Genomic DNA, 26,116 nt, shown 5'->3' with positions numbered 1-26,116 from the left:
CCTCCAGAGCAGAGGTCTCCAACCTTGGCCATTTGAAGACTTGTGGACTTCAACTCCCAGAATTCCTCAGCCAGCTGGCTGAGGAATTCTGGGAATTGAAGTCCACAAGTCTTCAAGTGGCCAAGGTTGGAGACCCCTGCTCCAGAGGTCTACCTGGAATTTTTACTATTGTTAGTGATCTTGGTTACAAGCTAGCAAAAAAAAAAGGGGGGGGGGGACAGGACAGGACAGGACAAACCAATTAATCATTCTGCCTTCATTTGATATTCAGCTGAATCTTCCCTCCACTCCAGGTGACAATAGCTTGCGATGCAGTCCTGAGTTCGAAATCTCCCTACAGAAAGCAAGACCCAGACTCGTGGGAAGAAGAGCTGCAAATCTCCAAACATGCCAACACTTTGGTGCAAATGGACAATGGGGTCAGGATTCCACCAAGGTGAGATTGTTGTGTTTTATACACAACAAAGTGAATTATGGAAGGAAGGAAGGAAGGAAAAAAGAAAGAAGGGAAAGGAAAGAGACATAAAGGCAAGGGAAGGGGAAAGGAAAGGAAAGGAAGAAAGGAAAGAAGGAAAGGAAAGAAGGAGAAGAGAGGAGAGGAAAGGAGGAAAGGAGAAGAAAGTAGGAAAGGAGAGGACAGAAAAGAAGGAAAGGAGAGGAAAGAACGAAGGAAAGGAAAGGAAAGAAGGAAAGGAAGGAAAGGAAGGAAAGAAAGAAGGGGAAGGAAAGAGACATAAAGGCAAGGGAAGGGGAAAGGAAAGGAAAGGAAGAAAGGAAAGAAGGAAAGGAAAGAAAGAAAAGAGAAGAGAGGAAATGAAAGGAGAGTACAGGAAAGAAAGAAAGGAAAGGAAAGAATGAAGGAAAGGAAAGAAGGAAAGGAAAGGAGAGGAAAGGAAAGGAAAGAAGGAAAGGAGAGGAAAGAACGAAGGAAAGGAAAGGAAAGAAGGAAAGGAGAGGAAAGGAAAGGAGAGGAAAGAAGGAAAGGAGAGGAAAGAAGGAAAAGAAAGGAGAGGAAAGGAAAGGAGAGGAAAAAAGGAAAGAAGGAAAGGAAAGAAAGAAAAGAGAAGAGAGGAAATGAAAGGAGAGTACAGGAAAGAAAGAAAGGAAAGGAAAGAATGAAGGAAAGGAAAGGAAAGAAGAAAAGGAAAGGAGAGGAAAGGAAAGGAAAGAAGGAAAGGAGAGGAAAGAATGAAGGAAAGGAGAGGAAAGAACGAAGGAAAGGAAAGGAAAGAAGGAAAAGAAAGGAGAGGAAAGGAAAGGAGAGGAAAAAAGGAAAGGAGAAGAAAGGAAAGAAGGAAAGGGGAGGAAAGGAAAGGAAAGAAGGAAAGGAGAGGAAAGAACGAAGGAAAGGAAAGAAGGAAAGGAGAGGAAAGGAAAGGAGAGGAAAGAAGGAAAGGAGAGGAAAGGAAAGGAAAGAAGGAAAAGAAAGGAGAGGAAAGGAAAGGAGAGGAAAAAAGGAAAGAAGGAAAGGAAAGAAAGAAAAGAGAAGAGAGGAAATGAAAGGAGAGTACAGGAAAGAAAGAAAGGAAAGGAAAGAATGAAGGAAAGGAAAGGAAAGAAGGAAAGGAGAGGAAAGAACGAAGGAAAGGAAAGGAAAGAAGGAAAAGAAAGGAGAGGAAAGGAAAGGAGAGGAAAAAAGGAAAGGAGAAGAAAGGAAAGAAGGAAAGGAGAGGAAAGGAAAGGAAAGAAGGAAAGGAGAGGAAAGAACGAAGGAGAGGAAAGGAAAGGAAAGAAGGAAAGGAGAGGAAAGGAAAGGAGAGGAAAGAAGGAAAGGAGAGGAAAGGAAAGGAAAGAAGGAAAGGAGAGGAAAGGAAAGGAAAATTTATGTTTTTCTATTTAAGTAAAGAAATATCTCTGAAATGATGACCCAGCGGGGCACAGATTCTCTAGCAGTAATGAAAAAGAAGCTGTTCTGGTGATATTCTAAAGGGTGCCTGGCATAGATAGAGAATGCACATATATTTCTGTTTCCTTGAGTAGATAAATAAATCTGTGTTTAGTATACAAGAAGTAATCCTAAATCAACTCATTACAGGTAGTCCCCGACTTACGTCTTGTAACATATATAAGTAACTTTTGTTAGAGAACTACAGTTTTGAAAGATCGGTGGGATGGATTTCCTAAAATCATCGAAAAATGAGGCGATCTTTTGCTAATCCAGGGGTCGGCAACCTTAAATACTCAAAGAGCCATTTGGACCTGTTTCCCGCGGAAAAGAAAACCCCGGGAGCCACAAAACCCTTCCTGTGCCTGACTATTTCCTGAGCGGCCACAAAACTAGTATATGTAGTTGAATTAAACTTTCTGTTTTCTTCTGAAACTTTTCTTTTCTTGGATTTAACCATGGTTGACCTACCGGGGGTTGAAAGGCTCAATAAATCATGTGCCAACGGGTGTCGCACATTGGCCATTTTGACACATATTTTGAGCAACAGGGAGCCGCAGTAGAGGGATGAAAGAGCCACATGCATCTCCAGAGCCGTGGGTTGCTGACTTCTGTGCTAATCCAATCCCTCGTAGCTCTAAAGCTGCAATCAGCTTCATGCTGGCTGTTTTGACTCTGGCAATTTGTTTTGCAGTAGCTGGAAGTGCTCCAAGTGTGACTTGCGGGAAAATCTTTGGCTAAACCTCACTGATGGATCAATACTTTGCGGCAAATGGTTCTTTGATGGCAGTGGAGGAAACGGACATGCGCTCGAACATTACAAGGAGATGGGTTATCCCTTAGCAGTGAAGCTTGGAACGATTACTCCTGATGGTGCAGGTGAGTGAAAGGGTTGTGGCCCGCCAGCATCCAGAGGAGTTGGCGGCAGACTCAGACAGTGAGAAAGTTGGTGAGGAACATGGGCCGGTCCTGGAGTCTGGAGAAGGCTCTGATGAATGGTCTGCATCGGGGGCAGAGATGGGGAAAGGGCTGCCCGACAGTTATCAGCTGCCTTCGGAGTCGGACATCAGTGGGGCAGCTGGAGCCTGTTCCCAGTGTACTGTGCACTGGCACAGAGTTGCCAGACGAAGGGAACAGCTAAAGAACAGGGGTTGACTTGGGAGTAAGGCCACAGGTGGATGATAAAAGGCCCCACCCAGAGGAAATAAAAGAGGAGCAAAAGGGGAGTGGAGTTTGCAGGAAACAATTAGTTCACTTAATTGGTTCGTGACTCTTTGAGACTTGCTAAGTTTTGCAGATATCGGCCTGGCAGCTCTCCAAGCCAGATAAGGTCTGTGACTGTAAATCCTCTCTTGAATGGTTTTGCTGGATGTGAATGAAATGGGTTAGATGAAATCCAGGCCAACAATCCAACCTCAGTGGGACTTCAGAAGAGGCAAACAATTTGCAGTGTAGCTATGTTAGGGTGTTTGGTACTATGGTGTTCTGCCGAGGGGGCGCAGTGGTTAGGGTGCAGTACTGCAGGCCACTTCAGCTGACTGTTATCTGCAGTTCAGCGGTTCTAATCTCACCGGCTCAAGGTTGACTCAGCCTTCCATCCTTCCGAGGTGGGTGAAATGTGGACCCAGACTGTGGGGGCGACATGCTGACTGTGTAAACCGCTTAGAGAGGGCTGAAAGCCCTATGAAGCGGTATATAAGTTTAACTGCTATTGCTATTCCTATTGCTGGGGGTAATTCTTTGTCGCTTCTCTCTAGGCAGCCATTGGTTACTCTTAAAAATATCTACGCAAGGTTCATTTAGAGCCACACTGACGCAGAAAAGCTGACTGGGTGTCATGCTGCATCGTGACTTCACCGAAAAAGCACGAGGCCTCTCTGAATTTACATTTATAGACGGGAACAATAACTCGCAGTGAGAAACAGAGGCTTTCTTAAATTGGAATCCCAGCAAAAGGCCATGTGGTGTGTCTATAAATGCCAACGGCATCATTCTAGGTGGACACAGGGAGGGAGAATGCTGGGCTTGATAAATGCTTGGCAGAAGAAGAAGAAGAAGGTCCCGTCCCCCCTGCAATGCCAAGCAATGTATTTTATGAAAAGTGGAGTGGAGTGGGGTGGGGAGGGGAAGGGAAGGGAGGGAAGGGAATATTCTTTATTGGCCAAGTGTGATTGGACACACAAGGAATTTGTCTCCGGTGCATAAGCTCTCAGTGTACATACCAATACAAGCGACAAGTCATTATCATCATAAGATACATTCATCAGAAATCATAAGATACAGCACTTACTGGTGGTCATAGGATATGAAATAAGCAATCTACATAAATCATACTAGGAAACTAAATAAAATATAAATTGTAGATATAAGCAACACAGTTATACTGTAGTCGTAAGAGGATAAGGAAATAGGTAATAGGAAAGGTGAGAAGGACAATAGTTATACAGCCCTACAAGGCAGTTTGACAGTGTTATGGGAATTATGATAGTTGTTTAGCAGAGTGATGGTATTGGTGGGGGGGAACTGTCCTTGGATCTAGTTGTTTTGGCATGCAATGCTCTATAGCATCATCTTGAGAGAAGAAATTGAAACAGTTTATATCCAGGATATCAGGGGTCTGTACACATTTTCACAGTCCTCTTTCACAATACATGATGACAGTGTTCTGATCGAGGCTTCCCAAGAGCATGAAGCAAACTCCTTGTCCTGACAAAAAACCCTTTTATTAATTTACTGTGAATTCTGCTCATTCACATCCAGCAAAGTCTTTCAAGGGAAGATTTATAGCCACAGACCTTATCTGGCTTGGAGAGCTGCCAAGCCGATATCTGCAAAACTTAGCAAGGAGTCTCGGAGAGTCACGAACCAATTAAGCGAACTAATTGCCTCCTGCAAACTCCATTCCCCTTTTGCTCCTCTTTTATTTCCTCTGGGAGGGGCCATTCATCATCCACCTGTGGCCTTACTCCCAAGTTGACCCCTGTTCTTTAGCTGTTCCCTTCAACTCCAGCTGTTTGTGTACCTCACTGCTGTCTGACTCCGAAGGCAGCGGATAACCCTGGCCGCCACTCTGCCTCCGACACAGAGTCCTCATCAGAGCCTTCCCCAGACTCCAGGACTGGCCCAAGTTCCTCCCCAACCTCTTCACTGTTCGAATTTGCTGCCAGCTCTGCTGGCTGCTGGCAGGCTACAACAGACAGTGATGTTATCCATTCAGTCGTGTCTGACTTTTGGTGATTCTATGGGCCAGGCCTCTCTACATCTTCTGATCTTCCATTATTTCTATGAGTTTTTCTATGCTCTGGCTGGTATCAGCTTTGATGGTGTCCAGTCACCATATACTTGACACAACCTTCTACCAATGACTCTTCCAAACATAATTGCTTTCTTCAGCGCACTCCCCCGCATGACCATGGGCAAAGTAAGTGAGATGCAGTTTCGTGATTGTGCCTTCGAGTGACATGCCTGGTGTTATGTGCTCCATGGAGTACTTGCTTTTTACTCACCTTTGCTTTCCAAGAAATACGAAGGAGACTCTTCCTCCAGCACTAACGAGTAAATATAGACATAGAAGGATTCAAGTACATAGAGGGGTTCAAATTTGAAATGCTGTCGCTGATCAAATGTTTTATGTTCTGCTACTTAGCTAAAGGAGATTTTAGCAACGAAGCAAAAACATTAAAAAAGCCATAGGAGATGTAAAAAAAATCTAGTCCATTCTTCCTTTGATTGATTTGCTGAGATCTGCTGATTACAACATTACGGTTGTTGCCGGAAAAATATCCCAATGAGAATCATGAACTATTTGTCATCGAGAGTATGGTCATGATGAGCAGATGGGGACATATTTGTTATTGCTGTGTTTGATCTTCCTGTCAATATTCCTAGTTGTAGTTGAGTCTCTATCCCTGCAGCAAGAACATTTTCTGTTTGATCATTTGCAAGTATTAAGAGCCAAAGAGAGAGAGAAAAAAAATCCACACCAGCCAGATTCTATAACTTGCTCTGAAAGAAAAAAACAGATGTGGACGTAAAGCAACAGGTGTCAGTTTAATTTAAGGTGACTTGCAACATAAAAGGATTAAACAAATGTAAAGAAGGGCCATGAAGAGCTCTTGTCCTTTAGTTAGCTTGGCTGAAGTTAGACACAGTGGCTAGAATAATTCTTTGCCAGTCCTGTACTTCCACATGGGTTGAATTTCAATAACTCATTGTCTCTGGTCTGAATGAATGAATAAACAAATGAAACATGTGATTCAGAGGTGGTATTCAGCAGGTTCTGACCAGTTCTGGAGAACCGGTAGCGGAAATTTTGAGTAATTCAGAGAACCGGTAAATACTCTGACTGACCCTGCCCCCATCTATTCTCTACCTCCCGAGTCCCAGCTGATCGGGAGGGAATGCGGATTTTGCAGTAACCTTCCCCTGGAGTGGGGAGGGAATGGGGATTTTGCAGTATCCTTCCCCTGCCAGGCCCACCAAGCCATGCCCACCAAACCAAGCCACGCCCATAGTACCCGTAGTAAAAAAAATTGAATCCACCACTGGTGTGATTATTTATCTAATTGGATTTATATTCCTCCCCCTTTTTTCTTGGAACGCAATATAGTATAGAGGTAGTCCTGGACTTACAACCATTCATTTGGTAACAAAAAGTGACTTATGACCATTTGCACACTTACAATGGTTGCAGCATCCCCATGGTCACATGATCAAAACTCAGACACTTGGGAAGGAGGCGCCAATGTCGCAACAATATGGATGTGCAGTCTCGATGCTCTGAGACCGCAGCCAATATTTTTGCCACTGGGTGGTCCAATCAGACCTAAACCGTCCCGAAGAGACTGTGAATAGGAAGAATATGTCTTGCTAACCTCAGGGACATCTCAAAGTCCCTGATCGATGCAAGAGAAGTTCTTTAAGCCGGCGACAAAAAATCCAGCCAAGGTTAACGAAGTCAGGGCGGCTCCAAAACGGAAGGATATGGAAAGAGAAGGTGTTTCCAGCTGGTGAGGAACTTTTACTCTTTTAAAAGGAGACTGCCTATAAAAAACTTAAAATTAATCTAAATTGGAGAACAGAAGAATCAAACGGCGGAATTAAATTTGGAATGGTTTTGGACAGTGGTTATCTTACTTTTTAAAGGCTATCTTCATGGATGGAATTTATGCAAGCCTTTTGAAACGGATGGATTAAGTTTTCTTCTTCTATTTTTTCTTTTATTGTTCTCTGTACCCTATCGGCTAAAGTTTTCCTCTTTCATTACCTTGGGTGTTTTTCTAACTTATTTAAAGATTGGACTCTTTTTTTCTAACTTGAAATACAAAAAAGATACAAAAGAAATAAGATTTGCAACGGTAACACTGCTGCTCGGCTGGGAGGTTTGTGTATTGGAGTTTGTGTATTGAAAATGGAACACTTTTTTTTTCTCCACTGATTGTTTTGACTTGGCACTACAAGGTCTCACTGCTTGGCTACAGAGAGTGATAAGAAGGGAAGCACACAGACGTCCCTTTGAAGTATATCTTTAACCAGAGAAAAGTGAAAACAAACGTTTTTGTGAATCTGTTTTAATTTTATTAACCTTCCAAGCTAGAGCAGCTGTGTGTGTTAGCTGAGAGAATGGCACAATTTCAAAAGCAAACAGAAATTTTAAGCTCGCAAAAGATACTTTCAGAAATACAGAAATTATCAAATACATATGAGTGGATAGAAAAGAAGCTGGAAGACTTAGAACATATAACAGTAAAATATGATGAAGAAATTGAGGATGTCTATCAAATGCAAAATGTGGTGGTTAAAACTCAAAAAATCGAAGTGGAAAATGAATATAAAGAGATTAAATCTGCTGATATTTATGGTGATTGGTTTGTCTCTGAAAATGGAAAGAATGGAATACTGAAAGAGCAATTAAATGGAGAGGAAATTTATCCCAGAGGGCAAGATACAGAAGAAGAAAAAAACCAAAGAATCTATGGATTTAAAGAAAGAAATTCTATTAGCAAAAGCATTGATAACTCTGCTGACAATCAAAGATAAACTGAATAAGAAAACAGAAAGAGGGCATGAAGATTATATGAGAGATCTTATAAGCAAGGAGTTGCTAAGAGGAGTCCACACAAAGCTGATCAAGAAGATGATTAGAGGACTGGCACCACAAATGGCAGAAGATATGAGACTGTTGTGCTATTGGAAAGATACAGGTTGATAGATGGAAGAATATAATTTAAAACTAGTTAAACTTAGTGAAATTTATTGACAATAGATATAGTTTAAATAACTAACTGATAATGTTACTAATGTATACAATGTGTAGTGTTATGATGAGTATAATTGGATATGAATATTGAATGGTACCCATGTAAGGAAGATTAGCAATCTCTTTGGATTATACATAAAGGTTAATAATAACAATAAAAAAGGACTAAGTTAAATACAGTTAAAGTTTTGATTATTAAGGGGAAAATGTTATGATATAGGATATAGTCAAATAAAAGAGGGATAAGAATAAAAACTTTATAACTGAATAAAAGCTTTCAGCCCTCTCTAAGCAGTTTACAGAGTCAGCCTATTGCCCTCAACGCTCTGGATCCTCATTTTACCCATCTCGGAAGGATGGAAGGCTGAGTCAAGCTTGAGCCTGGTGAGATTCGAACTGCCAAATTGTAGTCAGCAGGGAGTCAGCAAAAGTCACCTGCAGTACTGCACTCTAACCACCGCGCCACCTCAGCTCATTATGATTTGTTGAAAGTTGACTTGGAATCTTGTTGCTTCTCCTTCCATAGTAAGCGGAAAATTTCTCTTAGAATTTTTTTTTGTTACCTGCATATTGTACCTCCTTGATATGTAGAGCACAGAATGTCAAATACCATTCATAAGTTACATTTGGTGAATTATCCCTTTGTTCTTACTTTTGCAGATGTTTATTCCTTTGAGGAAGAGGAGGCTGTTTTGGATCCTCATATTGCCAAACACTTAGCTCATTTTGGAATTGACATGCTCCAAATGCATGTGGTAAGTGACTTGCCTTTTATGAAGATGCTGTCCTAAGCACTCAGTCATCATGACACACACATGTGATAAATACCTCAGGAAAACAAAATGTCAGTGGTAAATAACAACAGTACTTATTTACCACTTCACAGTGCTTTACAGCCCTCTCTAAGCAGTTTACAGAGTCAGTATATTATTGGTGGCAATATGTTGACTCTGTAAACCGCTTAGAGAGGGCTATAAAGCACTGTGAAGCGGTATATAAGTCTAAGTGCTATTGCTATTATAAAATGTATTGGCTGCTCATCTCGCCTCAGGGTAACTCTGGACCGCTTGCCATCTTAAAAAGATCAAAACTATACAAAGCCTAAAATACATAAATAAAATACTGTAAGATTGACTGAAAATGCAACTTAACTGTGGGATCCATGTATTGATTTCAATTACTTGGATAATTCAGCAGGTGGAGACATAGTCACGTTATACAATATATCTCAGCAATTGTAAAATTAGGTATTTTTATGCGGAGAGGTGTTTCTTTTTGGGGTGAATAGTTGTTCGTAGCTAAGCAAGTTGTGTGATTTTTCTTTTAAATGCCCTGGCTTTGTAAGTTGGTAAAAAGCTTCCCCACCCCCCTTTTGTTTTTTGCTTTCAGACCGAAAATGGCCTGAGAGATAATGACATAAAACCCCGAGTTTCTGAATGGGAAGTCATCCAAGAATCAGGCATGAAGCTGAAACCAATGTATGGCCCTGGATATACCGGCATGAAAAACATGGGGAACAGCTGCTACATCAACAGTGTCTTGCAAGCCATTTTCAGTATTCCTGAATTTCAGAGAGCGTAAGTCATTTCTAGGGAGTTTCATAAAAACTCAGTTTTCACAGATCAGAAACAAGACGATTGATGATGGCACTATTGGGGAAAGGCCACAGAGATGGTGCAATGGTGTCCTCTACCATAATGGAGCCCAACATTTTCATTGCTAAGCGCGACAGTTGAGTTTTGCCCCGTTTTTCAATCTTTCTTGCTACAGTTGTTGAGTGAATCATGGCAGTGCTAAATTAGTAACATGGTTGTTAAGTGAATTTGGCTTCCCCATTGACCTTATATGTCAGAAGATCACAAATGATCCCTGCAGCCATCATAAATATGAGTCAGTTGCCAAGCGTCTGAATTTTGATTACAGTGGGATGCTGCCACTGTCATAAGTGTGAAGAACGATCTAAGTCACGTTTTTCAGTGCTGTTGTGACTTTGAACAGTCACTAAATGAACTGTTGTAAGTCGAGGACTACCTATAATGTGATGCAAGTAGAGAAGGCTACAATATATTTACCTGTGGAGGACAATTGATATTTAATTGTGTTAAAACCTAGGCTTTTTTCCCCTAAACTTTTTAAGATTTGGAGATCAATAAGTTGCTTTCTTGCTTTCAACATCATTATTTGTTTATGTGAGGGCACACTGCAATATGAGATACTAATTGTCAGAGTTCCAAGTAACACCCCCAACGAAAGAAGACTTGAGTTTCCTCAAGTTCCATTTTATTAGAGATGTCATATTGGCACATCTGGGGAAACCCGAATCTGAAAGTTTCCAGGTTTTCCCCACCCTCAAGAAAGTCCAATTCCCTGCCCAGCACCCACATGACCATCACGCATGCCATAGGTTTGCCATCATGGCCATAGTTGATCACCCCTGTCGCTAGCTGAAGATTATCAAAACATCAATAGAATACCAGCTTGACATGGATTTCACAAAGAGCTGACATTTTATATGGAACTTTATATTCTTTGGTACTGATGTGACAGTGTTTCTGCGTGTTGTAAAACCAAAATCACGAAAACACAGAGTCTCAAAAATTATTGGGCCGCAAATATTTTCCCAGTGAAATTAATTCTCCTTTCGGTAGAAATGTAGAATAATGAACGCAATCGAGTTTCCCTGCTGTTGTAGTCCAGGAGTGATGAATTGCAGCAGGGAGGGTCCATGTAACCTTAAAGTCTGGTTTGTCCTGTGTCAAAGATTGTGCCCATCTGCAAAAGAAGGCAACCTTGTATGGATTATTATGAGGTTCCAAAATGTCTGCCTTTCTCAAATAAAAGTGGTTAATATTTGTAATTTTCTCCTTTTCCCATTTGCCTTCTGCTGTTCTTTATATTAGGTATGTGGGAAACCTTCCAAGGATATTTGACTATTCTTCTTTGGACCCAACACAAGATTTCAATACTCAAATGTAAGTGGTTGATTACTTTTCAGCAGTGGTCCCCAACTTTTCTGGCTCTGTGGACCAGTGGCAGGGGGAGTGGGGTGGGGGAGGAGAGAGAGGGGATGGTTTTGTGTGCGGGTGCCTCTTGCAGATTTGCAGCTTCGCATGCGTGCATGCTCGCCTGCCTCTTGCATGGCTCGGTTCCCAATGGGCCGGGCCGGTACCAGATCTCAGACCGGGGGGGGGGCGGATTTGAGGACTCCTACTTTATAGGGTGTGAAAGAAAGTGTCAGGCCTGCAGTCATCTTTTCTTTTGGATCTTTGGCCTGCCACACTTTCTATTATTCTATGCATTTTCTATTGTGGGAAAATAGGAGGGGGGAATTGTAAGATGCTATGTAGCCATAACAAAATTCTTTCTAGAAAGCCAAGGTCATCCTTTGTCTCTGCATCTGACCGGAATTGGATGGGTGGAATTGCTAGCATGGCAGTGGGAGATTGGACCATGTGATGGATTTGTGGGTGTGGGGGAAAGATCTTGAACTTTCAACTAGGTGGGGAAAACTGGGAAGCTTTCAGATCCAGGTTTCCCCAGATGTGCCAACATGGCTCTCTTAATAAATTGGAACTTTGAGCAATACTTTGCTTCGTACTCTGATTTATTTTTGGATGCTATTTGGAACGCTGACAGAAAGCTTATTGGTGGATAGTTGATGGAGATTCTCAGTCATCCAGGTCATGGTTGTTGGACTGCTGAATTTTGTCTTAGTAGGAGGACGAGACTCCTGTCCTAACATAGGAGAGCAAACCCAATAGATCAAGATTCAGCAGTCCGTCTATATTTGAAAAACAAAGGCCACTCTTGAAGATTGCAAATCCACATTTTGGATAGGGAGGGCCGCTGGTTTGAAAGAGGGGCTCAACAGAGCAGGGCGGGGGAAACGAGAGGAGGAGAAGGAAGAAGCAGGAAGTAGAGAGGGGAAAGGAGAGAAAGGGGAAAGGAGAGAATGGACGAGGGGAGAGGAGTAGGACAGAGGGAAGGAGAGGGAAGTGGAGAAGAGGAGAAAGGAGAGGGGAGAAGAGGAAAAGGGAGGAGAAGGAAGTAGAGAGGGGAAAGGAGAAAGATAAATATATAGAATGCTATGGTACAATTATGAAAATAATGTCTATAACTATGACATACAACATTATGTATTTAAGAGATTATACAGTAAATGCTCACCCATCCAAATAATCAGAATCAGAATCAGGTGTTCCCATCACTTCCATGGCCATAGGTGTATAAAATCAAGTACCTAGGCATGCAGACTGTTTTTACAAACATTGGTGAAAGGATGGGTCGCTCTCAGGAGCTCATTGAATTCCAGCGTGGAACTGTGATAGGATGCCACCTGTGCAACAAATCCAGTCGTGAAATTTCCTCGCTCCTAAATATTCCACAGTCAACTGTCAGCTGTATTATAAGAACGTGGAAGTGTTTGGGAACGACAGCAACTCAGCCACGAAGTGGTAGGCCATGTAACCTCGTGCCACGTAACAAATGCGCTTCTGGAAGAATGGTCAAAATTTCCCATAAACACACTCCTGTACCTTGTGGACAGCCTTCCCAGAAGAGTTGAAGCTGTTATAGCTGCAAAGGGTGGACCGACGTCATATTGAACCCTATGGATTAGGAATGGGATGTCACTTACAGTAAATTCAACCTTCAGAGTGTTAACAACCAAAGAATATAAATCCTTCTCTTCCCCACCATTCAGTCCAAACCAGAGAAGCTTCCTGAATAAGAAGCAAATCAAAAAAGAAAGAAAGAAAAAGAAAATCCACTTGCCCTTTGAAAAGCACCTTTGGTACTAACATAACCATTTACTATTCAAATACATTTTTATACATTCCTAATTATTCCTATATCTATACACCTATGTTTCTAACTGTACGTTTCATGTTCCTATTATTTATCCATTGATACCAGTTTTCCCAAACTCTATAATATTCTGAGTCTTCCTTGTCCCTTAACTCCAAAGTGAGCTTATCCATCTCTGTGCAATCAAGAATCTTTTGAATTATCAAACAGTCTGTCGGCATGGTATCACTTTTCCAACACTGTGCGAGTGCTATTCTCGCTGCTGTAATTATGTACAAAATTAAATATTTTATCTCTTTCGTATACTTTCCCTTAATAATCTCCAGAAGGAACAATTCTGCTTTGAGCTCTATTTGGGTGATTGAAATTTCCTGTTAGTACCATGTTATTACTGTCAAAAAGGATTGTAACTTATACAAAAGTATTTTTTAAAGATACCATATTTTTGAGAGTATAAGACGCACCTTTTTTCCCTCAAAAAAGAGGCTGAAAATCCAGGTGTGTCTTATACACTGAATACAGCATTTTTTGGCCTCCTGAAACCCCACCCCCTTCACCAAAATGATTGTGCAGAGCCTGTAGGAGGCTTCCAGAGTGCTCCCGGGGGCTGGGGAAGGCAAAAATGAGTGAAAAACAGGCTGGTTTTTGCTCAATTTTGCCCAGCCAGTCCTCAGGAGCACTCTACAAGCCTCCTAAAGGCTATTCATGCCCTTTAAAAAAAAATGGGCCCGTTTTTGCCAAAAACAGGCTGTGTTTGGGAGGTCTGCAGAGTGCAAAAACTTTTTAAAAAAAAATTTCTCTTCAAAATCTTGGTGCATCTTATACTCCAGTGTGTCTTATACTCCAAAAAATATGGTGTTTGTATTTAATATTTTAAATTCTCCATAAAGTTTTTTTTCCAACTCAAAAAAGAAAAAAAGAAAAGAAAAGCACCTTTGGGACTTGAGGAGATTTGAGTCTTCTTGGGAATGTCTGATGTGTCCAGATTAGATTCCCATTGACAGATGCGTGATTTAAACTTACTTACCTCTTCCTGTCCTTTCTCCCTTTTTGCAACTTAGTGGGTAACTTTTGGTATGCTTTCTCTCTCTTTCCCTCTCCCTTCTCTCTTGTTGCAGGGCTAAATTGGGACATGGGCTTCTTTCAGGCCAGTATTCGAAACCTCCAGTGAAATCTGAGCTCATCGAGCATGTGATGAAGGAACAACACAAGGTATTTGACCCACCATATTCCGCTTGAGAATTACATAGAAGACAGATGAGAACAACCATCATTGTTTTAGTGAGAGAATTGTCTCTTTGAAAATCATAGCTGAATTTTTATTTATAATTTCAACGCAGATATTACTCAACTTATGACCAGTTGCTTAATGATTCGTGGAAGCTATGATGCACCCTCAAAGGTACTCATGGTCACATGACCAAACATTGAGTGCTTGGCAACATTTATTTATTTATTTATTTATTTATTTATTGGTATGACTTATAGGCCGCCCAATCCCGGAGGACTCGGGACAGCTTACAACGAAGGAAGAAGGAAAATAATAAAAAATGAAAATAAAAAATAGAAAACAGGTTAAAATCAACACACATACATTCGTTATGATCGGGGCTGGATCTCAACAATGAGGTCAACAGCCCCAGGCCTGCCGGAATAGCCAGGTTTTAACATGGCCGCATTGAAAGCCATTTTCAGCGTCCTGTGGTCACATGACCCTCTATTACAAGAGTTTTGCTCAAAACTGGGACATCTGATTTTTGGCAAAACCATGCCCATAACAAACTATTAACTGTGTTAATTTTACAAGCACTGCGTTCACTTAATGACCACCACAAACAAAAGTCGCAAAATTGTTTCAGTCACATGACTGTTATGACTTATGATCATAATGGATGTCAGCCTCTAGCTTGCTTGCTTGCTATCAGCTGCCATAGTAACGGGGAGGGAGGGGGCGTATGGTATTTGGGAGGGGAAGCGTGCTGGTGGAGACATCTCAAAAAAGGGCGTTTTGTTCTCACCATCTTCTGCGCATGCTGAAGGTCCATGTTTGGGTTTGGTCAGGGCCAAACGTCTCTGCATACCAGCTGAATGAGGCCACCTGAAGATGCACCTCACATGACACCCTTGGGGGTTGGAGATTGGCCATTGGGCCGGGGTAATTGGGGGGTGGGATTTGTGTAACTTTTGATATGTACAATTTCGCGCCTTTTTGCCTCAGATCTTGCTTCACTTTTGCTGTTTTCATATCTGGTAAAAGTACCTTTTCTCTAGCTAATTGAAGTTGGGGGCTTCCTTTCTTGGATGTTGAATGAGGCAGGCCTGACAATGGACTTTTGCAAAGCTCAAGAGAGAATTATTTTTTTGGACCTTCAAAGAGTTGAAAATTAAACTCTGTGCTGTTATGCGATGTCACAATAGCTTTGTTCAAATGTTAGGCCGAGGCAGGAGAAAATGGTATATGACTCTCTGAGGGCTCAAGAGAGCATCCCTAAAATTGGACATCCAGATATTGGATAACAGCAACATGATTTTCTGCCAATTTTGATAGGATATTGAATAGAATAAATGCAATATGTTTCTAAGAAGCTTAGCAAACTTATTGCAACAGAAACTAGCAAAATGCACACCAAAGGAAAAAAAAATTGAGCCAAACATTCATTCCCTCTACTTTAGTAAAATACAGGTAATCCTCCATTTATATTCACAATAGAGCCCAAAATTTCCACTGCAAAGCAAAACAGTTGTTAAGTGAGTTTTGCCCCGTTTTATGCCCATTCTTGTCACAGTTGTTAAGTGAATCATTGTAGTTGCTAAGTTAGTAACATGGTTATTAAGTGAATCTTGTTTCCCCATTGACTTTGCTTGTCAGAAAGTCGCAAAAGGGGATCATGTGATCCCGATATAAATACCGTATTTTTCGGACTATAAGACGCACCGGAGTATAAGACGCATGATGATTTTGAAGAGGTAATTTTTTTTAAAAAAAAATGTTTTTGCATTCTGCATGCCTCCCAAACCCTCTGCACACCTTGTTTTTTTGAAGAAGAAAAAGGGAACCTGCAGAGCTTTGGGAAGCTTGTAGAGTGCTCTTGGGGGGTGGGGGTGGGGGGCAAAAATGAGCAAAAAACAGCCCTTTTCTAGCAAAAATGGGCCATTTTTTTTGCAAAAAAATGTGCCTTATATACTGAATACAGCATTTTTTGCCTCCTGAAACCCTGCCCCCTTTGCAAAAATGGACGTGCAGAGGGTTTGGGAGGCTTGTAGAAGGCTCCTGGTGGCTGGGGAGGGGGCAAAAACAAGAAAAAACTGCCTGTTTTTTGTTCATTTTTGCCCTCCCCAGCCCCCAGGAGCACTTTGCAAGCCTCCCACACCCTCTGCACGTCCATTTTTGCAAAGGGGGCGGGGTTTCAGGAGGCCAAAAATGCTGTATTCAGTATATAAGGCGCACCCAGATTTTCACCTACTTTTTTGAGGGAAAAAGGTGCGTCTTATACTCTGAAAAATACGGTACATGCCAGTTACCAAGCAGCTGAAATTTGTTCCTGCGTCCATGGAGAAGCTGCAATGGTCATAAGTGTGAAAAACTATGTTACTTTTTTTCCCGTGCTGTTGTAACTTCAAACGGTCACTAAACAGATGGTTGTAAGTTGTGGGCTACCTGTACTTATGCCACCGATGCACCTCTTGCAGCTCTTGAACAAGGGCTGGGAGAGAAGGGTGAGAAGAAATATAAATACATTTCTATTTGCAAAACAGCCATAACTGTTTAGCACAAACTGTTCCTCTGCTGGAAATTCCAAACTGGAGTTTAGAGACATGTCCAACAGAGTCAAACCATTGGACTAAGGAACCAATAGCAATAGTAGTTGCGCTAAGACTTATATACCGCTTCACAGTGCTTTACAGCCCTCGCTAAGCAGTTTACAGAGTCAGCCGATTGCCCCCAACGATTTGGGTCCTCATTTTACTGACCTCGGAAGGATGGAAGGCCGAGTCAATCTTGAGCCTGGTGGGATTCGAACTGCCAGATTGCAGTCAGGAGAAGTAGCTGCAATATTGCATTCTAACCACTGCGCCACCGCTTACGTCGGTCGGTATTTTATATAGTAGTAAGAGAATCTTTCAAGTCTTGCACGCACTTCCTCCTCCCTTACTTCATCTTCGTGAAAATTGGAGATGGGTGACATTTTCTCAAGTTATTTTCTTGGCCTGGACTTATTGCTGGTCTTATCTGACTGTTGTTTCTGAAGTTGTCCAATGCTGTTGGGTTCAGGAATGGCTTCAGGACAGACGATACCACTCCTCTGTCACAACGAACCATTAACCAATGCATGGACAGAACTTCAGGCTATTTCCTAAGAGGCCTTTGACCAACCATAAGAGCATGGGACCAGAAAGGAGAAGATTCCTTTATAGGCAGTCCTTGACTTATGACTGAAATCAGGAGTAGAATTTCCATTGCTAAGCAAGGCAGTTAATTGTGTCACACCTGGTGTTATGACCTTTTTGCTATGGTTAAGCAAATCACTGCCGTTGTTAAGTGAATCGTTCGGTTGTTAAGTGAATCTGGCTTTCTCCTTTGACTTTGCTTGTCGGAAGCTGGCTGGGAAGGTTGCAAATAGTGATCACAGGACCCCATGATGCTTCAAAGAGTCATTGACTACTGCATGCATCCAACCTTATGCCACCTCTTGGAACCCAGAATGCAGGTGTCCAAACTCACAGCTGTGAGGACTTCTATTTCATCAAGATTGACCTTCTATTTCATCAAGATGATGCCTCTGCACATGAATCTTCTCAACGCTAAATTGATAGCAATAGCAATAGCAGTTAGACTTATATACCGCTTCATAGGGCTTTCAGCCCTCTCTAAGTGGTTTACAGAGTCAGCATATCGCCCCCAACAACAATCCGGGTCCTCATTTTACCCACCTCGGAAGGATGGAAGGCTGAGTCAACCTTGAGCCGGTGAGATTAGAACCGCTGAACTGCAGATAACAGTCAGCTGAAGTGGCCTGCAGTACTGCACCCTAACCACTGTGCCACCTCGGCTCTTTTTGATGCCAGATAAGGGCCAGTGGAATTCAAGAGGGGGGAATTGAGTTAGTCCACTTGTGACTATGTAGAGATTTTAGGCTGATTCTTCTTTTGACTCCACCCCTAGCTTCTGCCACTCTTTCTTCTACAGAAAGCAACACTGAGCTTGTATTGTACCTAAAAGTCCTGGCCTGGGTTAAGAATGAAATAGGAAGCTATTTATGCCTGCCCTACTTTATAAGCTTTGTTTACTGAGAGACCATTGACATAATATTTACATCTAGTTAGCCTGTGAGTTCCGGGCAAGATTTTATTACCCCTAAATATGGAAACTCATTGCAGTCCTTCATACTTCACCTCTTAACTCTCTCTTTCTAAAATGAGATTTATTTATTTTATTTTATTCAGTTTTTATGGGTGCGCATTTCAACAAGTGACTTGGGGTGGGGTGTCAAATAATCATAACTTTTTTTAAAAAAAAAATCCCATCATACTATATTTCCCAAGAAAATCTAACCCAGACTTTAATTCAACTCCAGAACTATTTATAACTCTTTCTACAAGCCGGTATCGCTTCTGAAATTTGAATTTGTTCTTTGTAATGATGTCTTTAATTGCTTGGCTAGAAATCACTGTAATTCTCATGTAAATCTCATTTTATGATTTATACTGTACTGCCGAATGTTGCTGTTAGTATTCATGGACTTTAATAGTTAGAGTGCAGTACTGCAGACCACTTCAGCTGACTGCTAACTGCAGTTCGGCGGTTCAAATCTCACCAGCTCAGGGTTGACTCAGCCTTCCATCCTTCCGAGGTGGGTAAAATGAGGACCCGGATTGTTGGGGGCAATAGGCTGACTCTGTAAACTGCTTAGAGAGGGCTGAAAGCCCTATGAAGCGGTATATAAGTCGAACTGCTATTGCTATTGCTATTAATGATTCGTGGTTTTTTAAAAAAAACATTTCAGTGCATTCAGTTACTTTAAATCTATAAAAAGAAACAAATTCTAGGATGCTTGCTTGCTTGGTTTTTTCTGTCTGTCTATCTCTCTCTGTCATTAATTAATTAATTGATTAAATTTTATTAGACACCCATCTTATCACTCGGTTTATTTTTTCCCTTTTCTTTGATGTGCCTTTTTTCATAGATAGATACAGATGGCATATTTATAAAGGAAAGGTCGCTGTGTAACAGATACAGGGGAAGCAGTAGCTAATGAGCTACTGAGGATATTTTTCTTCTGGGAAAAGCTACATGGATAAACAGAGAGAGAGAGATATTTATGGAGGGCTGCAATTTGAATCAGTAGGTTAATCAACCCAACTTCTTCGCCTAGAAGGCAAATTCTGTGAGTGATTGAATGTCAGGTCAAGAGTTAAAACAGAAGCTCTTTCTGAAAGCTCCTTTGATTGCATTTTATTTTGATTGTGCATTTTTTGATTTCTGTGCTGGACTTGTTTGAAGACCCAAAATTGGAAGTCCTAAAAAGAGGTCAGTGAAAGCATATTGAATGAAATCAAAGATGTTTAAAGACCTCCTAGAGAGAGAGAGAGAGAGAGAGAGATCTATGCAGATTTTCTGAAGACAGATGAAAGACCAAATGCCTATAATTTGGAGGTGAGAAAATGATGACAATGACAATTTTGTTCTAATAATGAGTAATAGCAGCTTTTCTTTATTTATTCAATATCCCAGCCAAAAAAAACCTACACAAAACTTTAAAATTCTCCATGTCGCAGTCAACTCCTAGGAGCCACTAACCCATTCATGAAACATTCTTGGCAATATCACAGAAGTTTTTTAAAATTTACCTATTTAGTCTCCAGCCTTGGGATTCGCTGGTGTTCCCCATCCAAGTCCTAACCCAGGGGTCAGCAACCTTAAACACTCAAAGAGCCACAAAGGTCCTAAACAGAAGCTCCCCATTCAGTTCTGGAGCTGACTGGAAGTCCGGTTTCCCCACCATAGAGTCTCCTCCTAGCATTTTCCCTCTATCTGTCCTAACCAAAAGCCCTTTCAATTGTGGAGCTGACCAGCGACAGGGAGCCACAGCAGAGGGATGAAAGAGCCACATGTGGCAGGTTGTTGACCCCTGTCCTAATAATTTGCTTACGGATAGGCTGAATGTTGATATTCTGCCTTTGGGATATCTTGGAGAAGTGATGAAGTCTCTGTCTTTAAAAAGGGAAAAAAGATGGATCCAAAGAATACCCAAAAATATTCTCTCCAGTTCTGGATACTATATTTTAAGAAGGATTGAGAGAAACTGGTGCAGGGAAAGATAGGGCCAATGGTCAAGAAACTAAAAAGTAAGTTATAATCTGACAATGCCGACAGCATATAAAGATAATTTATATAAAATGTTTTATAGATGGCACATGACACCTGAAAGATTAGCAAAAATGTTTAAGGATAAATCAGCTAAATGTTGGAAATGTCACCAATTGCCAGGAAGGTACTATCATATGTGGTGCATGTGTAAGGATGCAAAAAGCTTTTGGGTTAAAATACAAACATGCTTAGAGAAAATGATACATAAACCCATAGAGTTTAAGCCAGATATATTTTTATTGGGTATTCTACCAGAGGAATACAGAAAAGAAGATTCATATTTGATTGTAGAAATAATAACATCAGCCAGATTTGTATTTGCACAAAACTGGAAAGCAGACAAAATCCCATCGGAGTGTGAAGTAATAAAGAAGATATTAGATTGTGCAGAAATGAACAGATTGACATTGAGAATAAAGGACAAAGAGGAATCAGTGTACTACAGGACATGGGGGCAATTTTACAAGTGGTTTGAAAAAAAGGTATAAATAGAAAGAAAAAGGAACAAAACATGAAATAAGTATCTCAGATGACACATGATTAATATAGGGGGAGGGGAAATAAGAAAATATTAAAATGTAAATATATAGGCAGAAAAATGATATGAATTGATATACAGTATGTTAAATAACAACTCTAAGAATGTATATCTAAGAATGAATTTGAAAGGAAAAATAAAAAAACGTTTTACAAAAAAACCTAGAAAGTAAGTCCTATGATGAGAGATTAAAGAAGTTGTGATTGTCTGGCTTTGAGAAGACAAGACTAAAATTTGAATTTGCTAACATTCTTTAGGTATTCTTCTTAAAAACTTTCAGTATTGGAGCATTTGCAACTTCTGGAGGCAAGTTGATGTTCTATCTGTCAGGAAATTTCTCCTTAGTTCTAAGTTTCTTCCCTCCTTGATTAGTTTCCCCCCATTGCTTCTTGTCCTGCCCTCAGGTGCTTTGGAGAACAGCTTGACTCCCTCTTCTTTGTTGCAGCCCCTGAGATATTGGAAGACTGCTATCATGTCTCTCCTAGTCCTTCTTTTCATCAAACTAGACATACCCAGTTCCAGCAACCATTCTTTATATGTTTTAGCCTCCAAATGAGATCAGTTGTCCTTATAAAGTCTCAGTCAATAAACAATACATATTTAGCACATTTTCAACTTATTGAATGGATGAGATGGTTCTGAAAGACTTGGGAAAGAATTGGAGTTTATTTCCTCTTCCAAGATGTGTGACGATCAGTTGTGGGCAAAGCCTCTATGCTTGAGCTCTCAGCCTGTGAGAGGCCCTGTTATGTTCTACTTGCAAAGGGAGAATTATAAATTTGGCACTCCATTGCAAATGGGTTTTACTTCTGCGATTTTCGGACCACCAGAATGGGTAGAAGTGTCATAGAGCAGGAGCGTCCAACTTTGACAACTTTAAGACTTGTGGATTTCAACTTTCCATGCTGGCTGGTGAATTCTGGGAGTTGAAGTCCACAAGTTGCCAAGGCTGGACACCCCTGTCAAAGAGCTTTGGCAGCTGCTGCTTTGCCACATCGGGATGTTTCTGGTTCCCCCCAAATTGAATTCATATCCTTCATAGGCCGAAAGCATAACGGATCAGGGTGTTTGTTTCTTCTCATTGACTACATCTCTATAAATATAGCCTTCTTACTTATGTGGATGGTATACAGCTTACATGTACGTCTGTTAAGGCACTTTATAAAGAGTTATCCTAATATCATGTTGGACGTCACGGAGTGCCTCCTGCCTAAATTATCTGTGTGAAAGGTTGAATAATCCAACCCAGCTTATTTTTAGCCAAGCTGTTTTGCAACTGTTGACGAGGAAGGCATGGCCAGAATTTTCTATTGCTGTATATAAATATGCATAGATAGTCATCCGGATGCTGAAACCTGTCGTAATACGTTCAGGTTTTGGAAGGTTGGTAACTTGACCATAATGGAATATCTGTCCCCCCCCTTAAGGTATTAAGATAGAAAATTCAGAGAAAGGATAGTTAAGAAAAGAAAAGAAAACAAAGATAGATAGATAGATAGATAGATAGATAGATAGATAGATAGATAGATAGATAGATAGATAGATAGATAGATAGATAAATGGATGGATGGAGACAGACAGACAGACAGACAGACAGATGGAAATAGGATGGATAGATAGGTGGATGGATGTTTCTCATTTTTAATCTCCTTTGCTTTCCTTAAAACGTAAGTTTAAGATGGGAAGAAATCAAATGAATGGGCTGAAAGAGGAGAATTTCCATTAGCTAACAGTGGAGATATAGTAGTTATAGTATATTAGCTTTTAAATAATACATTGCTGATTGAGGCATGCTAAGCATTGTAGTTGTGTGTATGGGTGCATGAGAGAGTTATGCGTAAGAGATGAAGGGACAAACAAATTATTCCAATTCTGGTAAAAGCCAAAAGTCTCCAAGAAACAAAAGAACGCAATGACACAACCAGAATTTCTCTGTTTCCTACCTTTAACAGACTTTTTACCAAAGTGCAAAGTGCGCAATTCACCTACTTGATCTTGGTTTTTTTCCCAGTGGGGTAGTGGTGGTGGAGGGGGGGGGACAGGGGCATATAGATAGATAGATAGATAGATAGATAGATAGATAGATAGATAGATAGATAGATAGATAGATAGATAGATAGATATAGATATAGATATAGATATAGATATAGATATAGATATAGATATAGATATAGATATATAGATATTTGTTATATTTATGCTGATAAATAAATAAAGGGAGACTAGTATAGATCTATTTCAAGCTATTTAGCTCTCATCAGCTAGCCATACCCTTGCTGGGAATCGAACCTGTGCTCTATTGCCTCTTAGGCAGATGTGTTAACCATTGAGCTACAGAGCTCGACTCCTTATCAGCCAGGGGTTGTGACTTTAAAAATATATATATTGTATTTGTGCTGATAAATAAATAAATTTTGTTACACATATGTAACAAAAAGGCAACAGTAAAAATATTGGGTTTCTTTTACAATGTCAGCTTGCCATTCGAAGTTGTGGGTGCTCAATCACTGGAAGTTTTTAAGAAGACACTGGACAGTCTCTTGTCTGAAATGGCATAGGGTCTCCTGCTTGAGCATGGGGCTGGACTAGAAGACCTGAAAAGAAGGGCTAGGGGTGACATGATAGCAGTGTTCCAATAGCTCAGCCACAAAGAAGAGGGAGTCAAGCTATTCTCCAAAGCACCTGAGGGCAGAACAAGAAGCAATGGGTGGAAACTAATCAAGGAGACAAGAAACTTAAAACTGAGGAGAAATTTCCTGACAGTTAGAACAATTAATCAGTGGAACAGAATTTGCCTCCAGAAGTTGTGATTTCTCCAACACTGGAAGTTTTTAGGAAGATGTTGGATAACCATTTGTCGGAAATGATAAAGGGTTTCTTGCCTAGGCAGGGGGTTGGACTAGAAGACCTCCAAGGTCCCTTCCAACTCTGTTATTCTATTCTATTCTATTCTATTCTACCTCCATGGTCCCTTCTAGGTCTACTCCAGTTGATTGGTTGCAATGTTTTGTGGTGGGGTGAGGTGAGAGTCACATGTTCACCTTTTGCAACCTTCCTAGCTGATTTATGACAAACGAAGTCAATGGGGGAAGCCAGATTCATTCTCAGGTATCAGATTTGCTTAATGACCATGCGATTCACTCAACAACTGCAATGATTTGCTTAACAACCATGGCCAAAAAGGTCATAAAATCAGGGGTGACTGATTTAACAAGCTCCCTGCTTCTCAAAGGAAATTCTGGTCCGAATTCTTCTTGTAAATCAAGGACCTTGGTCTCTAATAATTGATTTTCATTATCTATCCTCCTCGTTGGTTTGTACAATCTTTTTTTTTTAATATAAGTTTTTTAATTTTTTTACAAACATATTATTGCATGAACAGTGTGGCATCTGGGTGTCACACATTCTAATACAAATAAAACTAATAGCATTAGTCATAGTTATTACTTTCAACCAACTTATATATTTCTAATAGTAATACATATTTAAATAAAGTTGCAATCTGTCACTGTTCAATTATTCCATATTTTTTCTTATTATTCCTCTTTTTATATAAAAGTGTATATACTAATTTCTCCTTTTCTCTTATTTCTATCTCTTATTCTAACTTTTAATCATGTCATCCTTTGTTAAAAAATTTTTTTCTTTTCTATCCTACTTAACTTCTAATCATGTCACCTACCTTTAAAAAAGAAAGAAAGGAAAGAGGGAGGAAAAGAGAAGCAAATCAAAACAACAAAAACGAAAAATCTATCATCTCTTGCCCACTTCAATACTTTAGTTGCTTTGTCCAATCTATTTACCATTATCCACTAAGAATGCAAATGGCATGCTGTGAATCTGCAAGATAGAATCAGTATTTGCACTATCCACCTGTCACACTGAAAGAGTGCGCAGGCCGTGAAGAAACTGATGAATGAACATATATATATGGAGCTCCATACATTGAATGGCATTTTCTGCAAGGATGATAAACTACTGTCACACTTATAATGAGTCTATCCTGCCAACAGCTCTAGTTCACCCACAGAATTCTAATGTGCATCTTTTCATTAACAAAATCAGAATCCAGCAGCGTCAGAGCAATTTTTCTCCTCTCTCCTTCCATTTTCGGTGGGGCGGGGGGGGGGGGGGGGGATGGAGAAAATGAAAGTAATAGATTTTTGTCAGAGTTACTGAAAATAAAGGTTCATAATAGTTACTGCCCTATTCAGAAATATATTTCAAAAATGTATTTAGCCCCTTTTCTTTTCCTCCTCATTTTGTATTTCAGCCTCAGCACAATGGTATTTCTCCGCGCATGTTCAAAGCATTTATAAGCAAAGGGCACCCCGAATTCTCCTCCAGTCGGCAACAAGATGCACTAGAATTTTTCCTGCACCTTATCAACCTGATAGAGGTGAGCAAAGGTTAATGTCTTTTTTTTGCATGAATAAACTAGCAAAAAAGATAATATCAACCAATCTTGCACAAACATTTAGAAGTTTTATTTATAGATAAATGTGATACCAACTGTCAGGTTTCTGGTCAAGGACATTGATTATTTTAAATTCTTCTAGAGATTTAAAGCAAGTATAGGATTTAACTGAAAGAAATTTCAAGAACTTGGTACTGATAGAGCCTTATTATAGACAAGAAGGAAGACTAATCTCTCTAAATCTCCCTTCCTTCCTCCCTCCCTCCCTCCCTTCTTCCCTCCCTCCCTCCCTCCCACCCTTTCCACCCGTATACATGTATACATGCACAAGACTAACATGCCTCAGAACAGAGAAATCAGGTGTAACCCTCAATTTATAGACATTCATTTTTCAAGAAAGGGCATCCCGTTGGGTAGGCAATTTTGAGATATAAAGAAATCCTACACTATACTGGTAGTCCTTGACTTGCAACCACAATGGGGCCTAAAATGTATGTTGCTGAGACATTTGTTAAGTGAGTTTTGTCCCATTTTTCTACTTTTCTTGCCGCAATTGTTCAGTGAATCTGGCTTCCCCATTGACTTTGCTTGTCAGAAGGTCGCAAAAGATGATCACTCGACCCTGGGACTCTGCAACTGTCATAAATATGAACCAGTTGCCAAGCACCCAAATTTTTGATCAGGTGACCATGGAGATGCTGCAATGGCCATAAGAATGAAAAACAGTCCTGAGTCATTTTTTTCCAGTGCCATTATAACTTGGTTGTAAGTTGAGGATTACTTGTCTTTCAAATTGTGATAGGTTGTGATATTCAATCCTATGGGGAGTTTTGCAGTAGAAA

The 26,116-nt window shown here is 40.5% G+C and overlaps 1 protein-coding gene across 3 annotated transcripts in view; it reads left to right on the top strand.

Annotated features, from left to right (window-relative positions):
* USP13 (ubiquitin specific peptidase 13) overlaps positions 1-26,116 on the top strand; it is a 103,571-nt gene that overhangs the window by 55,536 nt on the left and 21,919 nt on the right. For all 3 annotated transcript variants that reach the window (XM_087725201.1, XM_087725203.1, XM_087725202.1), the window contains exons 5-11: positions 294-436; positions 2,580-2,764; positions 8,805-8,899; positions 9,534-9,721; positions 11,045-11,116; positions 14,069-14,162; positions 25,131-25,256. In XM_087725201.1, the coding sequence (XP_087581327.1) occupies positions 294-436; positions 2,580-2,764; positions 8,805-8,899; positions 9,534-9,721; positions 11,045-11,116; positions 14,069-14,162; positions 25,131-25,256 (903 nt within the window). The remainder of the gene's footprint in view (positions 1-293; positions 437-2,579; positions 2,765-8,804; positions 8,900-9,533; positions 9,722-11,044; positions 11,117-14,068; positions 14,163-25,130; positions 25,257-26,116) is intronic.

This window comes from Thamnophis sirtalis, unplaced genomic scaffold (assembly GCF_051295495.1).
Source record: "Thamnophis sirtalis isolate CommonGarterSnake01/CBP01778 unplaced genomic scaffold, rThaSir2_p1.2 scaffold_11, whole genome shotgun sequence".
Lineage (NCBI taxonomy): Eukaryota > Metazoa > Chordata > Lepidosauria > Squamata > Natricidae > Thamnophis > Thamnophis sirtalis.
The sequence above is the reverse complement of the archived record's forward strand: the minus strand, read 5'-3'. Positions and strand labels throughout refer to the sequence as shown.